The sequence below is a fragment of the Remersonia thermophila genome, chromosome 4, assembly GCF_042764415.1.
Source record: "Remersonia thermophila strain ATCC 22073 chromosome 4, whole genome shotgun sequence".
NCBI lineage: Eukaryota > Fungi > Ascomycota > Sordariomycetes > Sordariales > Chaetomiaceae > Remersonia > Remersonia thermophila.
In genome coordinates this window covers 3,016,172-3,032,434 of record NC_092220.1, presented here as the reverse complement: position 1 = coordinate 3,032,434, position 16,263 = coordinate 3,016,172, and the positions used below count along the sequence as shown (strand labels likewise).

Below are 16,263 nucleotides of genomic sequence, written 5' to 3'. Positions count from 1 at the left end.
CCGATCTGGATGTACATAAGCCACGATGGGATGACGTACTTTTTTCTCCCTCCCTGGGCTGTAGGTGGAGAACCTAAGGCCGACCCAGGCCGGGCCATGACAGATATGGACTACTGCGTACACACACGACCGGCCGGATGACAGACACACAGAACGAGAGGAGAGAAAGAAGAGGGAGAGTGAAGGGGTGGAGGGGGAGGGAGAAAGCAGGAGGGGAGAAAGAGAGGCCAAAACAGCCCACAACCGCTCTCAACCCGTTCCCGTTCGCCCGGCGCTGCGAGGTCCTTTCATGTTCCCGTGTTGTAACGTGGATGGCTGCATTGCATCTATATTATGACGCAGTACTACCTACGGCATACCTATCCCACGTAGTTGAGAAGTGCATTTTGTTGATGTCTCGGGATTCTTGCTCCTCAGCCTCATTCGTTCCTGCATTAGCGCCATGTGCGTGGAAATTGTATGTAACGCTGCCCGCGGCGATCCAAGACCTGGCAAAACCACGTCACGGCAGTTTTGCAGAGTAGTAGTAGCTCCTCGATTCTGAGAGGTCGACATATCTTGCTGGAATCACGGATCTCTCACTAAAAAAAGGACCTGGAAACTAGTTACTCCATGTCTGAGTCGGAACTTGTAGAAATGCTAGAGATCGAGGCAGCTGGGAAGAGTAAATGAACATTGACAACCCAACGTGTTTTGATGCCATGTGAAGAACACCGTCCCGTTCCCACCATTGTAGCCTTCGCCTTTTACTACTACACAATAACAAACTACCCCCCCCCCCCCCCCCCCTGTGCTGATTCCATGCCGTTCCCCATCCACCCCAAAATACACAGTACATACTTTGAGAAAAACATAACCCTCAATATCCACGGGCCGTGCCATCAACGGCCGGCAACCCATTAGGAGACGGAAGGAACAACAAAGAACACACAACCTATAGTAGAAGTGCACACAACCACGAAACCCCCTGAAACCAACCCGAAACCATGGACTTGGCGTACAGCCCAACTTCCCTTTCCGGATAAAGAGGCTCCTCAAAACCAACGGCGAACACATGACCGGAAAGTTGGTTTCCCCTGACAAACGCCGCTCTATCTCCAGCCTCTGGGAGGATGGAGGATGAGAAAAAAAGATCAGGGGTAACTAGCGAAAAGACAAGAGGGATGACAACGGCAGACGGCCTGTTCCCCGAGTGCCGTCCACAGGCTTTTGGCAGCGGAGCTGATCTAGTCAGCTTCTCGCGGAGCCGGTTCCTACTCTTCAGCCACCATAGAGGCGGGCGTCGGTTGGGCCGAGCTGTCTCCAGCCTCCGAGACCGACACAGAACGGCTCAGGCTCGACAACTGGGCCGGCTCGCGCGTCACGGCCGCATGGCCGCCTTGAAGGTCGGCTAGCTGGCGCTCTGTTTCACAACGTTGCAGTCAGCACACAATGCTCCATCCATTCCACAAGAACCATCCTTGGACGAGCCACCAAGGCGGCGAATGGGAAAAGTCAACTCACCCAGTTCCCGAATCCGATGCTTCAGCATCTGATTTTCCCTCACCAACATCTGTGTCTCGGCCTGGTAGAAAGCGCTCTCGTCGCGCCCGCCCAGGGCCCAGTTCTCGCCGGCGCCGAAGCCGCTGGCATCGGTCCCGATCGAAGTGGCACGCAGGCGCGGCGAGGCGTGGCGGCTAGGCGTCCTCGACCGGTGGAGCGACGCGCGCGGGAAGCCGGGGGAGCGCGGCAGGGAGCCCGAGACGGAGCCCGGGCCGGGGCTTGGGCTGAAGGGGTGCGGCGAGGCCGTCGGGATGGGCACGGGGGCGGGAGCCGTCGCGGGGGGCTCGTCCCCGACGGCCACGGCGGCGGCTCCCGACTGGAGCTGCTGGCGCTGGAGCTGGTCCTGGAGCTGGCGGATCTGCTGGAGCAGGCGGTTGACCTGGTACTCCTGCTCCGCCTCGAGCTCCTGGTGGAGCTCGCCGAGGCTGGGGGTGCGGATGTGGCTGGGGCGGCGGGAGGGGATGAGGTGCGGGGAGCCCGAGATGGGGCGTGGGCTGTGGGTGAGGGTGCTGCCGCCCTGCGAGCTGTCGGTCACCATTTCCCCGGGCCCGGGAAGCGCGGGGTCGGCAAGCTGCAGGTTCATGAGGACTTGGGATCGACGACGGTCGACGCTCGGGGATCTGTTGGGGCTCGGGAACGAGCTGGGGTCTGGGGGTGCGGGTTAGCCATCTCGTGTCTCGTGGTCGGGGCTCGTTCGAGCCGACAGTACCTTCCGATATTGACCCGTTCTGCAGGCCGGCGCCCTCAAGCTGAAGGCCGGCGTTGAGAGTCGCGGCGGCTTGGAGGCTGACCGAGCCACGTCGTGACGCCGGAGCGGGCGATGGCCCGCGTTCTGCCGGCCGAAGCCGAGGCGATTGAAGCCTTGGAGAGCTGGCGCCTTGTGACATGGTGAGCGTTGGCAACGCTGGCGGGTCGTTTAGGTGGCGGGTGGTTTCTGGAATGTCTTTTGGGGGGGGGGGGGGGGACTGGAATGAAGACGGTCGGTTCCGAGCGCGGCTCTGGGTGTAAGATATCACTGGAGGAGCGGTTTAGTGGCGGGACCGAAGCGGGAGCATCCTAATGCCGGAGCCGGGGCAGAGCTGGTCGCCAAGACTGGAACCTCTGAGACGGAACCGGACGCAGCCTAGACCGCAGATGGATAATGCGAGAGTGGCCAGGATGCGCGGTGAGATGGTCTGCCGATGAGGCAAGGAGAGATTACGTACCATACAGCAGGTTCCTGGAGGATACAGGATGTGCACGTAGTCGAGGGTCCAGCAGAAAGCGCTTCACCTCATGAGCGGGACTTGAGGGCCCTACCGATCCAAGGGTTTGTGGTGGGGGCGGGGTGAGGTCAGGTCGGGTTTCCGGCGAGGCCCGGCCGCGTGACGCAGCCACCTGGGGCCCCGTGGACCCACCCAGCAGACGGGACCGGGTCCAGCCGGGTAAACTTCGTTGGGACCTTGGAAGGGACGGGAGCCTGTTGCCACGAAGGGAGGCAACCACAAAGCACTTCCTGGGCAGGCTGTGTTAGGTGGTTTCCTTTGGCCACCTTGCTTACCTAGCTAGGCAGATAAGGTACCTTCCGTACCTTTTAACAGCTGACGATGGGATGGACGGAACGGGAAATCAACTGTATTATTTAGGGCAGGTAGGTACCACCTAGAGGTCAGGTGTGCAATGCTCGTTGGTTGTTTGCCTGTCCCAACCGAACGGGTCCCCCGGGGTCATTCTTCAACGTGCTCGGGATCTTGACAGCGGCTGTCTCATGAATGTCTCATGGGATGCATACATGCCCACCATGCATGCATGTTTGTCCCTTGGGCAGTCAGTTGCCAAGGGACAGTCGAAAGTTTTTTTCTCTACATCATTCCCTCGATGGGTAGAGACCACGCATGACCTAGATAGAGCAACGAGGACCGGCATACGCCATGTCAGGCGGCCGAGTCACAGGGCCCGGGCTTGCTCGGTTGCTGTTGTGCTGGGATGCATCACGCCCCAGAAAGGTCATCCCACGACGAGACCACCCCAACCTCAGCCACTTTCGGGCCCGACAAGGACCGACCTCGCACCCCGCAACCGTCGGGCGTGCGGGATCGCCGTGCCAATCCCATCACCCTTGCGCTTAGACCCAGATCCCAAGGCCAATTCATCAATCAGGCCGCGCTGTTAGGTGTCCTTTTTTTCCGCATGGGGCCGTGTTCAGCGGCCTCGACCTGACAAAGCATGCAGCCTTGGCTGAGACGGGCGCCGGCCCTCGGGGCCCGATCCCCGGCCACCTCCAACGTCCTGTCGGCGACTCGTCGGGGGTTCAGCACGGTCACCACCACCCGAACATCCTCCTCCGCATCCGATTTCACCCATGCCGTCATCGGCGCCGGCGTCGTCGGTCTTGCCGTAGCCCGATCCCTCGCCGCACGGGCCGGAGGCTCCACCCTCCTTCTCGAGCGCCACGCCGCCGTCGGCACCGAAACCTCGTCGCGCAACTCTGAGGTCATCCACGCTGGCATCTACTACGGCCCGGGCACCCTCAAAACGTCCCTCTGCACCCGGGGCCGGGAGCTCCTGTACGCCCTCTGCTCGTCCCACGGCATCCCGCACCGCCGCACGGGCAAGTGGATCGTCGCGCAGAATGATGCCCAGCTCGCCGCCCTGGAACGCCTCGCCGCGCACTGCGCCCGCCCGGACGTTGACGTGCCGCTGCGCTGGGTCGGCCGCGAGGAGGCCGCCCGCCGCGAGCCCTTCGTCCGCGCCGAAAAGGGCGTCCTCGAGAGCCCCGTCACGGGCATCGTCGACAGCCACGCTCTCATGCTCTGCCTGCTGGGGCAGTTCGAGGACGCGGGCGGCACGCTGGCCTTGTCCACCGCCGTCGAGGAGATTCGTCCCCTGGGCGGCGACGGCTCGAGCGGCTGGTCGCTCGCGGTCCGCGACGCGGCCACGGGGGAGCGCTCGACCGTCACGGCCGACACCATCGTCAACGCCGCCGGCCTCGGCGCCGTCGCCGTGCACAACATGATCGTGCCCCCGGACCGCCGGCGCGACATGTTTTACGCCAAGGGTAACTACTTCTCGTACACGGGCGGCGCGCCGCGCGTCTCGACGCTCGTCTATCCGGCCCCCGAGCCCGGCCACGCAGGCCTCGGCACGCACCTGACGCTCGACCTGGCGGGGAGGATGCGGTTCGGGCCGGACGTGGAGTGGGTCGAGTCTCCCGACGACCTGACCGTGAGCGAGGGGCGGCGGGAGCAGACGGCGGCGGAGGTGAAGAAGTACCTGCCCGGGCTGGACGAGGAAAAGCTGCAGCCGGACTACGCGGGGATACGGCCCAAGCTGGGAAGGCAGGGCGCGGTGCTGCAGGGGAAAGGCTTTGTCGATTTTGTGGTGCAGAAGGAGGAGGGCTATGCAGGGTGGGTGAACCTTCTGGGGATCGAGAGCCCGGGGTTGACGAGCAGCTTGGCGATTGCGGAGAGGGTCAGGGAACTATTATACGGGTGACGAGGAAACGGAGTTCCGTATGTACATGGCATGGATTCTGTGAGATAATACAATCTATATATCGTAGGCTCCCGGCGAACCTCTGTTTTTGTGTACAAGATAACATTGCCCTACAATTCACCAGGGTGAAATGCCCGCCAACCTGCTGGACTTGGACAACATGAGAAACCCGTTTCGTCGTGGATGTTGGCATTGTCCTCCTTGAGACGGTACCCTAAACCAATTTCCCCTCATCGCGCTCCAGTCCCAGGCCTCGAGGTCGTACCTCTATGTAAGGAAGTACGCGGAATGCTCAGCCAAGCCTGGTTGCTACGTTTGCTAATGGTTCATGAAAAGATATGCCCCCCTTTCTCCCAAGCGTCGCAAGAGTAACCCAAATATCGCCCTTCTCCCAAGATGCCCGCAAGAGATATGCACAGTCTCGACTGATTCATGCCCCCAACCCCCGCGAGATTGATTCGTTTGCGTTTTGAAGCGACGGTCGTCCAAATTGAAAATCAAGAAAAAAAAAAAAAAAAAAAAAAAAGAAAGTGAGACTTCGTAGCGCCGTTGATTACCGATGTATATATGTGATGCCATTTTTGGTCGTTTCGTAGCTCGCGGCCGTCCGTCGCCGGCCTAACTCGGGTCGATGCACGGCAGCATCCTCCGCGCACGCGTGTTGACGTGAAACTCAAAGATTCCGTTCTCGGCGCCGACAAACCTGCAAGAAAGGCGTTCGCGTCAGAAACCGGCCGGAACCATCATTCTCACGACGACGACCACCACCACCACCGCCAGCCAAGGCGGTAGGGAGCCCCCAGAGAAGAGACACCCCGCTGGATCCCTTGGAAGGATTCAAAACTTACAAAATACTCCCGTCTTCGCTCCACGCCAGCCCTGCCGTGTCGTACGGCTGCGGTCGAGCATGCGGGACGAAGAAGGACGTGACGATGCGGCGGCCGGGGTTCTCTTCCCACTCGCGCAAGAGGAACGATGCCCTGCAAGAACGCAAACACAACGTTAGCAGATGAGCCTTGCGGCCGCAGATGATTTTGCAACAAGATGCAGAATCCCCGGGAACCAAAAAAAAAGAAAAAAAAAAAAGACAAAAATGGGGGCCGAGAGCCACCGGGTGAGGAGGGGCCCTACAAAGCCTCGACGTTCTCCCAACCATAACCTCCGCCACCACCACCTGCGCCAGCGGCGGTACCACTGCTGCCGCTGCTGCTGCTGCTGCCGCTACCCGCCCCGGCAGCAGCCGCGCTGGTGACGTTGGCCATGAGGCGCGAGAACAAGGTGCCAGGTCCGACGCCCGCACCAGCTCCGCTGCTGCCAATGCTACCGCGTCTGGCACCACTACCGCTACCACCCGCACCTTCACCAGCACCTCCTCCTCCTCCTCGCCCCCGCGTGGCCCCTCCTCCCGCAAGGTGTGGCGGCACGCCGACAATTCCATAGAGAGTAGCATGAGGAGGAGGTGGTGCTGCATACCGGCGTCTGTCCGCGAGGGCGCTGTTGTCCTCTCCGGCCCCTGCCGCGCCCCCGCCCCCTGCGCTCGCGCTCGCGCGGGCCCGCAGCCGCGCCGCGGCGTGCGTCTCGCGGATGCGGTCCCGCTGGTCCCGGATGCTGTCGAGCACGTCGTTGACGGTGCGGGAGACGCTCGCCGAGCGCTGCTGGCTGGTTCCCGCGCTGGTGCTTTCGCTGCCGCCGCCGCCGCCGCCCCCGGTAGTCGTCGTCGTCGTCGTTGAAGTAGTAGTGATAGTTCGGCCGGCTCGTTCCGACCACGGCGGAGGTCTCGCGGCGCTGCTTCCAGAACTGTGATTGGCATTGTTGTTATTATTGCTGCTACTGCTGCTGCTCGTGCCGCCTTCGTTGTCGCCTTCGGGGTCCGTTCTGCGGCTGTACTGCTCCTGGCGCCGGCGATAGTCCTGGATGGCCTCGAGGACGGCCGTTTCGTCAGCGGTTAGCGGGACGTTGTAGCGAGCGAGCAAGGACTGGCCCTCGGAACGGCGGTTCTCCAGGGCGTTGGCAAAGGCGAAGACGGCGTCGCTGCGCTCGCTGCCGCCGCCACCGCCGCCGCCGCTTCGCTGGTCCAGGAGGCGGGGGTCGATGGTGCCGCGGTCCGACACCGACAGCGGTTCGAAATCCTCGTCCTGGTCGAGCATGAGGATCTGGCGGGCGTCGAAGCACCGGCGGACGTCGGCGACGCCCACGCGGCCGCGGTCCTCGGTCCAGGCAAGCAGGTCGTTGGGCCCGGGCGAGAAGGCCATGTCCCGGACGGCGCCGAATTCGGCGTTGGCGCGCGAGACGTTGAAGAAGGTGATGAGCGAATCGGATCGGGGGTGCGTGAGGCCGGGGACGTGGAAGATGGAGATGGTCCCGTACTGGGTGCCCACGGCCAGAAACTCCCCCGTGCTGGAGAAGCACGCCGCGAAGCTCCCCCTGGTGTTCGCGTTAGCAACGGATCGCTCGCTCAGCAGCCGGCTCCCCCCCGGGTGGCGCACCTGTTATCCGACCGGTCATCCAGCCTCTGGCTCTTGAGCTGGATCTTGTTGCACAGCTCCCACGCGTACGTCGGGCGGTCGCCGTACCGGGCCGGCGCGCCGGCTTCGGGCTTCTTTTCTATCCTCTCGTGGACGTAGAGGTAGGGATCGTCGCTGATGGCCACGAGCAGCCGCCCGTTGGGGGAGATGACGCCCCTGTTCATGTACTCCGGGTACGTGACCCTGTCCAGCATCTCTTGGCGCCGCAGGTCCACCATGATGACGGAGCTGTCGTTGTGCGCCAGGACGGCCACGGCCTGGTCATACGCCCCCTCCCACAGATCTCTCGAGGGCGGGGGGAACCAGAGCGTGATGCAGTTGACCCTGTCCCTCCCGAACTGCATGGTTCGCGCCACCGAGTTCTTTTCGCTGCGGGCGTCGTCGAGGACGGCGGAGAGGGCGTCCGGAAGGTCGAGGGAGAGCGGCAAGGGGTCGTCGGCTTGCAGGTCGTATCGTCTGTCGGCGCTGTCGTTGGGGTTCCAGCCGCCCACGCGGAAGGCGCTGAACCTGCCGCCCTCGCCACCGCAGCACACCCAGCCGTGGCGCGCCACCAGACATCGGGGGTTGAAGGACAGGCGTTTTACGATCTCGGTCTCGCGTGTTTTTGTGTTGAGGCGCTGCACGGTGCAGGGCCCGCCGTCCGAGAGCGGCACGGGGAAGTAGACGTAATTCTGGCCATCGACACCGATGAGGGACCGAAGCTGCCAATGCCTGAACGATGAATGAGCTGGTCAGCGACGAGCGGCGGGGGGGTCGACGAGGCTGAGATCAGACGTACTGCCATCGGATCCCGGTGCGGAACCGCCGTCGCGGTTTGGCGAGGATCAGGTCGTCCGTCGCCATGTATCTGCGGACATGCGACGAGTCAGCAAGCCTTTTTTTTAATTATTATTATTATTTCTTGCTTGACTTGGGTCCTGATGCAGCAGGTGTGGAAGGGGAGGTTCGCACGAGTTGTTGGAGACGGCCATGGTTCTGACAGGCTGTCTGTCTAGGGAAACGCCTCAGCGGGTGCGTTCTGACGTGATGCGACCATTCACAGCGTACGGGCCGGGGGAGGCGATGCGAGGCGATGCGAGGCGGGTGTTTGTCGTCGGGCGAACCAGGGCGCGATGTGCAAAGGGGTCGAAATTTCTCGGCGGTTCAAAATGCGTTGGCGGTTGTAGGTCGCAGGTCGATGTTTGGTGATTAGCGCAACAGCATCCGGGTTGGCGAAAGGGCGCAAAGGGGGGGGGGGGGGGTTTGCTGGCGGTGAGGTTCTGTCTTGCTTGGGGAGGGCGACAAAGCAAAGCCGGCCCGGGTGCACATTCAAGCGACCGTCGTCATGGCCACGAACCAGGTGGAGAAGCGAAGCTTGGGGGGGGGGGGGGGGGGCTTTGCAACGGAGCGGGAGAGCCCGCGACATGCAACGAAAGCAGGCGTCGCAAACCGCGGCTCGCCACCGACACGACACTTGCCTACTCTAGCATCGCATCTTATAGCATGGCATTACGCAGCCCACTATCCAATCTGCATTGCATGGGCATGGGCATGGCATCGCCCCCGGATTGCACCGGCAGTGCGCAGGCCGGGTGGGAGGTGGAATGGAGATGCGAAAGAAGCATCCTATGACTAACAAACAAGACGATGGTGATGCCGGGGACGGGGAGGGGAAGAGGGGGGCCAGGGAATCAGGAATGACGCCCGTCCCTGTCCATCGGTGGTCCGGATGGGATGCCCTCCTCGGTCCCGTCCTCCCACACACCATACGCAGTATGTACATACTAATATACAGAACATTCATTCCCATGCGGCTCTTGGCCACCAACAACACAACTCCTGTATGCCTGAGGTCGGGCACGGACTTAGACAGTCCACCGCCTTAGCTGAGCTAAGGTAGGTCGTCATGGAACCCACCCTCGCCTCCGGTCGCGTTGGAAACACGGCATCCACCGCATCCACTGCGCCGCTCTGCAGTGTTGCGTCACTTTCTATGCCCCGAGCCTTGTGCTGTGCTGTGTACACAGTATTACTGCGTAGGTTGTGCTAGGTGTGCTTTGCTCGGCTGGGCTGGCCCGGGCTGGGTGCACAAGAAACCGGAGCTCCGCAACTCGATATGGAAGCGCAGGCCACTAATTTTTTGTCTTTTTTGGGCGACATGGAATTCGGTTCAGGTCAGGTCAAAGTCAGTTCCGAGTTAACATTGGTTGCACAGGGCAGGGTTTCTGCTTGTCCCTCGCGAACCCTCTTACCCATCATCCCCGGCCCAGTCGGGCAGTTTTGTGTTCACTTGTGTCATGTCACGTGCATCGCCACCGTTTCCTTCTCTCCTTCGACCCCACCTTTCGACGGCAACGCAACGGCAAACTCAGTCGCTCCCGGGTCCCAGCGGTTCCGGCCGCATCCGCCCCCATTGGCTGCCCGCCGGCCCCACTGCGCTAACAAGGCCAATGGACAGCGCGAAATTCGAGCGGCTTCGATGTGGTGGGCAGAATTTTTTGCAAGTGGCCGTACAAAAGACGGCGACACCAAAACACCGATTTCTCCATCCTCGCTCCCGATCCTTCACTCCTCCTCTCCTCATCCCCAATCCCACCTCTTCTCCATTACACCTTTCCCGCGGGCCGCCTTAGACCTTCGGCTCCCTTAATTCTTCTTCGAGAAGGGCGTTGGTTGTTATTCTGCTCAGATCCTTCACAATGATGGCCACACGGCTTTCCCGCGCCGTAAGCCCCCCCCCTCCCCCCCCTCCCGCTTGGCTGCGCTGCTTGCTGGGCCGAGCTCCCTGCCTCGAACCTCCGGCTCAGCATCATCCATACTGACAACCCCGTGATAGCTTCCCAGGGCAACGGCCTCGATGGCGGCCCGCCCCGCGGTGCTCCGCTCCGTCCCCGCCCTCGCGCGGTTCCAGTCGACCGAGGAGAAGGTCAAGGGCGCCGTCATCGGTATCGATCTGGGTAAGTCGTCCTTGTCCGTCCCGGCCCTTCTAGGGCGTCCAACGGCTCGGCAGCAGCCCGCTGACCGGATCCCCCCTCTCCAGGTACCACCAACTCGGCCGTCGCCATCATGGAGGGCAAGACCCCCAAGATCATTGAGAACGCCGAGGGTGCCCGCACCACGCCCTCCGTCGTCGCCTTCGCCGAGAACGGCGAGCGTCTCGTTGGTGTCGCCGCCAAGCGCCAGGCCGTTGTTAACCCAGAGAACACCCTCTTCGCCACCAAGCGGTTAATCGGCCGCAAGTTCACCGACACGGAGGTCCAGCGCGACATCAAGGAGGTGCCCTACAAGATTGTTGCGCACACCAACGGCGATGCCTGGGTCGAGGCCCGCGGCCAGAAGTACTCGCCTTCCCAGGTTGGTGGCTTCGTCCTCAACAAGATGAAGGAGACGGCCGAGGCCTACCTGGGCAAGCCCGTCAAGAACGCTGTCGTCACCGTCCCTGCCTACTTCAACGACTCGCAGCGCCAGGCCACCAAGGATGCTGGTCAGATTGCCGGCCTGAACGTGCTTCGCGTCGTCAACGAGCCCACGGCCGCCGCCCTGGCCTACGGCCTGGAGAAGGAGGCGGACCGCGTCGTCGCCGTCTACGATCTTGGCGGTGGCACCTTCGATATCTCGATCCTCGAGATCCAGAACGGCGTCTTCGAGGTCAAGTCCACCAACGGTGACACCCACCTTGGCGGCGAGGACTTTGATATCCGTCTCGTCCGCCACATCGTCCAGCAGTTCAAGACCGAGTCGGGCATCGACCTGACCAGCGACCGCATGGCCATCCAGCGCATCCGCGAGGCGGCCGAGAAGGCCAAGATCGAGCTGTCGTCGTCCCTCCAGACCGACATCAGCCTGCCCTTCATCACGGCCGATGCCTCGGGCCCCAAGCACATCAACCTGAAGCTCACCCGCGCCCAGCTGGAGGGCATGGTTGACCCCCTCATCTCCAAGACGGTTGAGCCCGTGCGCAAGGCCCTCAAGGATGCCAACCTCCAGGCCAAGGACATCCAGGAGGTCATCCTCGTCGGCGGCATGACCCGCATGCCCAAGGTCGGCGAGTCGGTCCGCAGCATCTTCGGCCGCGAGCCCGCTAAGTCGGTCAACCCCGACGAGGCCGTCGCTATCGGTGCCGCCGTCCAGGGTGCCGTCCTGTCCGGCGAGGTCAAGGACCTGCTCCTGCTCGACGTGACCCCGCTGTCGCTCGGTATCGAGACCCTCGGCGGCGTCTTCACCCGCCTCATCAACCGCAACACCACCATCCCCACCAAGAAGTCGCAGGTCTTCTCGACCGCCGCCGACTTCCAGACCGCTGTTGAGATCAAGGTCTACCAGGGCGAGCGCGAGCTCGTCCGCGACAACAAGCTCCTCGGCAACTTCCAGCTTGTCGGCATTCCCCCGGCCCACCGCGGCGTGCCTCAGATCGAGGTGACGTTCGACATTGACGCCGACTCCATCGTCCACGTCCACGCCAAGGACAAGTCCACCGGCAAGGACCAGTCCATCACCATCGCCTCGGGCTCGGGTCTCTCGGACGCCGAGATCCAGCAGATGGTGGCCGACTCGGAGAAGTACGCCGAGCAGGACAAGGAGCGCCGCGCCGTCATCGAGGCCGCCAACAAGGCCGACAGCGTCGTCGTCGACACCGAGAAGGCCCTCAACGAGTACGCCGACAAGCTCGACAAGACCGAGGCCGACCAGATCCGCGAGAAGATTGCCGCCCTGCGCGAGTTCGTCGCCAAGGCCCAGTCGGGCGAGATCACGGCCACCGCCGCCGAGCTCAAGGAGAAGACGGACGAGCTCCAGGTCGCCTCCCTCAACCTCTTTGACAAGATGCACAAGGCCCGCGCCGAGCAGGGCGAGGCCAGCCAGAGCGCCGAGGGCGACAAGAAGGATGAGCCCAAGGCTTAAGCACCATCATCCCTCTCTTAGTATTTTCTCACCCTTTCATCTCGTTGTCTAATTAGGTTGGAGCGGAAGCGGTCTCCAGTGTATATTCTGTGTACTCATATCCCAGGGGTTGCGGATTGTCTTGATCTGCAGACAGGCGGTGGATGGCGTTTACTGAGCATCAAAAAAATCTTGCAGTGTACATTTGGGCGGGGTCATGTCACGATTTTCGAACGACGGACTTTCGGGGGATGGCTTTCGGGACGGCAGGGGCAGGATAAAGGTGCATGCGTGTACTTTTTCTTCGGAACCACAGGAAACAATACAATCAAATCCCCTCTCAAGAAGTGACTGGACCCCCCCCCCTCCCGGCATCTGAGAGATGGTCACAGCGACCATTGGATCTGTATGGCAATCGTAAGCCTTCCTGCGTGGTCCTGCATGTCGGGCGGTCAGGCGGGTATCCCATCTTCTCCCATGCAAGACCCTTTCCGGTCGGTATCATCTCTTAGATCATGGAAAGTTCCCTGGTATTTCAAGATCGGCTTCCGCTTGCAAGATCATTCCATAAAATTTGTACAGCACGGCAAAACGTGGGGTTGTATACACTATTACAGCATCCTGTGTATCTTACAAATAAAATGTGCCAATCTTCTGCAATTTCAATTATTTTTGTTTTTATTTTTATTTCTATTTTCCCTTCCCCCCCCCCCTTTTTTTTTTTTTTTTTGCCTCTTCTTATCATTTTTCTGTTTTCAAGAAAAACCAAATGTACGTATCGGAGGCAAATGGAACCCCCTCCTCCAACAAGAAGAAAAAAAAAAACCACTTGGAAGACTTTTTACTAAAAAGGCATATTTGGATGAGTTACTTGGCCAAAAGTAAAACCGTATGTGTGCTCATCTCTCAGAAGGGGGGCCGAGGCGCTACAGTAGCCTGCGTTCGTTTCCAGAGCCGCCGTGATGCAAGGGATGCGAGGGATCCATAAGGTGTTCATAGGTGGTCAAGTGATGATGTGATGTACCATGCTCCCAGGAAGCCCAACCGGCGCGCCCCGGTGCGTCTATTTTTCTTTTTCTTTTTTACTACCCGTTTCTCCCCTTCCTCACCGCCACGGGCCGTCCTGCAGCTAGCCTTCCCCCATTCCCAGAGCCAAAACCCAATCTTGCCGCAACATGGCCGCACGTATAGGACACGCTACACACTACCTGCCGAACCCAAACCATCCCTTCCTCGCCGGCTTCTTCTCCTCCTCCTTCGCCTCCACCTTGGGCTCGTCCTTCTTCGCAGCAGCCGGAGCCGGCGAGGCCGTCCTCCCCTCAGCAGCAGCCTTGCCGGGCGGGGCAGGGTAGGTGATATAGTTCCACGCCGTGTCCAGGAAGAGCGGCTTGACAGGGAAGGTTTCGAGGCGGGGCGGGTACGTGACGATGTTGGACAGGTCGACCGCGCCGGAGGCGGGGTAGTCCGACAGGCGGGCCGAGAGGGGAAGGGATGGCTGGCCTTGCTGCTGCTGCGATGATGGCGGTTGCTGGGCGGCGGCGGCGTTGAAGATCTCGACGAGGGCGCGGGCGCGGTGCAGCTCGCCGGTGAGGGTGTCACGGAGGAAGGTCGTGTCGTGGGAGGTGACCTGGATGTTGCGGGGGGAGTCGGTGGCGTCAGAGGAACCGGAGAGGGAGGGGATGGCGGCTTGGGTGAGGTGGAGGGCGTGCTGGATGAGGGCGAGAGCGTTGACCGGGTTGCCGGCGATGGCGTGGGACCGGGCGATGGCGAGGGATCTGGGAGGTTGGAGGGTTAGCCATCACGGCCGACAGGAAAATGGTGCGTGAGAAAACCTACTTCAGCGCGGTAAAGTACTGCGAGGTTCCGTCGAGCCGACGCGTCAGGCCCTCGTCGTTGGCGATGCCGGGGAGCTCCCTGATGGACTCGAGGCTCTGGAGCACGCCGTCGTACAGGACGACCTTCTCCTTGAGCCTGGCGATCTGCCGACCCGGCGCTTCGTCTTTGCGCCTGTCTCCCTCCGGCTCGTCCGACTTCTTCTTCCTCCGCGACGTCGGACCAAACTCCAAGCTGGCGCCGTCGTTGTCGCCCACCAGCACGCGGTTGCGACCGATGCGCCAGCTGATCATCTCGTAGCTCACGGCCGTCCGCGTGATTTGCAGGCTCTGCATGCGCGCGTCGCCCTGCGGAACCCCTTCGGCCCGGAGCTCGTCAATGGCTTGCTTCGTGGCGTCGACGGCATCTTGGCTCGCGGTCAGAATGCCATCGTAGGCCGCGGCCATGTCCTTGGGGTGCAGCGCCCCGGCCGAGGCCAGATTCTCCGCCAGCTGGGCCCTGGCTGTGCCGACGGCGGCCCAAGCGGCGGCGATGGCGGCATCCTCGATCTTGACCTCCCTGCCACGCCAGGTCAAGGTCGTCGGAGCGTCCTTGGAGGCATCCGAGCCACCGTCGTCCAGGGCGGCAGGATTCACCGCCCTGACCTGGTCTGCAAGCGCGGGGTCGGCTTGGTCAAACGCCTTGCGGGCGATCGCGGGAACCGGCTGGGTGCGCGGGATCTTTGCCTGGTACGCTGCGTAGCGGATGGAGGGGTCGACCGTCTCGGACAGCAGGTCGCGGAAGACGTCGCCCTTGGCCGAGGTGGCAAGAGCGCTGTAGATGATGCGGGAGACGGCGTAACTCTTGAGGCACGGTTCCCAGCTCTGGCGCTCAAACAGGGCCGCGCCTTTGAGCAGGGCGGCGTAGGCACGGGCGTCGAGGACGTCGGTGGGGGATGCGCCGCTCAGGTCGGAGGCGAGAGCTTCGGCCAGCTTGTCGGCGACCCGCGCGGCCTTCTCGAGGCGCGAGACGATGTGAGAGCGCGTCTTGCTGGTCATGCCCTTGGTGCCGGCCGAATGGCTCGCCTTCATGGCCATGGCATGGGCCCAGGCGCGCTCCGACGTCAGCAGCTGGAGGTAGACATATCTGGGCGTGGAGGGTTAACAGGCTGACGGCGAAAAAGAAAAAAAAAAAAAGAGAACGTGGCAAAGAAGAGGCAGCCAGCTCTACGCACTCGCGGTTCTCGGCAATCTTGTCGGGCGTGACGTCGCCCTTTTGGCTGAATTTCCCGCGGTTCTTGGTCGCAATGTTGAGCTTCTTGCGGCTCTTGAGCAGCTTGCCCGACAGCTGCGAGCGGTAGGTCGAGTAGTCGCCGTAGAGGAGGGCCTTCTCGCGAAGAGCGACGACGGTCTTGGTGATGTCCATGGCGGATGGGCGTCGTGGCTCTGCCGGGTCGACGGGGGGGGAGGAGACGGTGGTTACCTAGTGCCCGGTCGTTCGTCGACGTCGACAGTGCTTAGCACGAGTTGACGAGACGACGGGAGAGACGACGGAAGGTTGAGAGCGGGACCAGAATGTGGGGCACTGGCGAATGGACCCTCGCCCCGAGGGTTGCCAGTGTGCGCAAGTGCAGCGTTGGCCAAGTGGTTTGGTGGGGCAGCGGGCAGCGGGCAGCGGGCAGCGGGCAGAGGGACCCACTCAAGCTCCAGGGCAGCGCTCCAGGGCAGCCTTGCCCGTCCCGCCAATCGACGGAGCTCGGCGCTGGGTCGGCCGCCGGGTGCCGGAGTGGGTCCCAAAATCTTTGGATTCTCCTCTGTAAATTCCAGTTTCGACGCAACGGTGCAGCTTCAACCCCACGACGCACGCTTGAACGCCGCATGGACGCTGTTTGCCGCTGGCCAAGCCCACACGCCAGCTGCACCAAGGCCCATACCCGGGACTCCCCCGACCTTCAGCATCACGGCTGCCCATCCCGAGTATCGACTATGCCGGCGGTCCAACGCGTGCTTGGCCGGCTCCCATCTCCCCTCTGATCCCTCGCACCCACCCCCAC

General features: G+C 62.0%; 5 protein-coding genes across 5 annotated transcripts; 2 read left to right on the top strand and 3 right to left on the bottom strand.

The window, feature by feature from the left end:
- Positions 1 to 1,253: 1,253 nt before the first annotated feature.
- VTJ83DRAFT_4991 (uncharacterized protein) lies at positions 1,254 to 2,429 on the bottom strand (the record flags this gene model as incomplete). The annotated part of the gene is made up of 3 exons (XM_071011541.1): positions 1,254 to 1,402; positions 1,504 to 2,190; positions 2,252 to 2,429. 3 exons carry the CDS (start codon positions 2,427 to 2,429, stop codon positions 1,254 to 1,256), a joined length of 1,014 nt encoding a protein of 337 aa, XP_070866441.1.
- A 1,318-nt stretch (positions 2,430 to 3,747) lies between these two features.
- VTJ83DRAFT_4990 (uncharacterized protein) lies at positions 3,748 to 5,016 on the top strand (the record flags this gene model as incomplete). Its single annotated transcript, XM_071011540.1, has 1 exon — positions 3,748 to 5,016. The coding sequence occupies one exon, from the start codon at positions 3,748 to 3,750 to the stop codon at positions 5,014 to 5,016; it is 1,269 nt and encodes a 422-aa protein (XP_070866440.1).
- Positions 5,017 to 5,634: 618 nt separating this feature from the next.
- Positions 5,635 to 8,512, bottom strand: VTJ83DRAFT_4989 (uncharacterized protein; the record flags this gene model as incomplete). The annotated part of the gene is made up of 6 exons (XM_071011538.1): positions 5,635 to 5,719; positions 5,865 to 5,996; positions 6,148 to 7,440; positions 7,503 to 8,252; positions 8,320 to 8,388; positions 8,493 to 8,512. 6 exons carry the CDS (start codon positions 8,510 to 8,512, stop codon positions 5,635 to 5,637), a joined length of 2,349 nt encoding a protein of 782 aa, XP_070866439.1.
- A 1,707-nt stretch (positions 8,513 to 10,219) lies between these two features.
- On the top strand, positions 10,220 to 12,419 carry VTJ83DRAFT_4988 (uncharacterized protein; the record flags this gene model as incomplete). Its single annotated transcript, XM_071011537.1, has 3 exons — positions 10,220 to 10,246; positions 10,357 to 10,477; positions 10,561 to 12,419. The coding sequence occupies 3 exons, from the start codon at positions 10,220 to 10,222 to the stop codon at positions 12,417 to 12,419; spliced, it is 2,007 nt and encodes a 668-aa protein (XP_070866438.1).
- Positions 12,420 to 13,602: 1,183 nt separating this feature from the next.
- Positions 13,603 to 15,635, bottom strand: VTJ83DRAFT_4987 (uncharacterized protein; the record flags this gene model as incomplete). Its single annotated transcript, XM_071011536.1, has 3 exons — positions 13,603 to 14,173; positions 14,235 to 15,356; positions 15,445 to 15,635. 3 exons carry the CDS (start codon positions 15,633 to 15,635, stop codon positions 13,603 to 13,605), a joined length of 1,884 nt encoding a protein of 627 aa, XP_070866437.1.
- Positions 15,636 to 16,263: the final 628 nt, after the last annotated feature.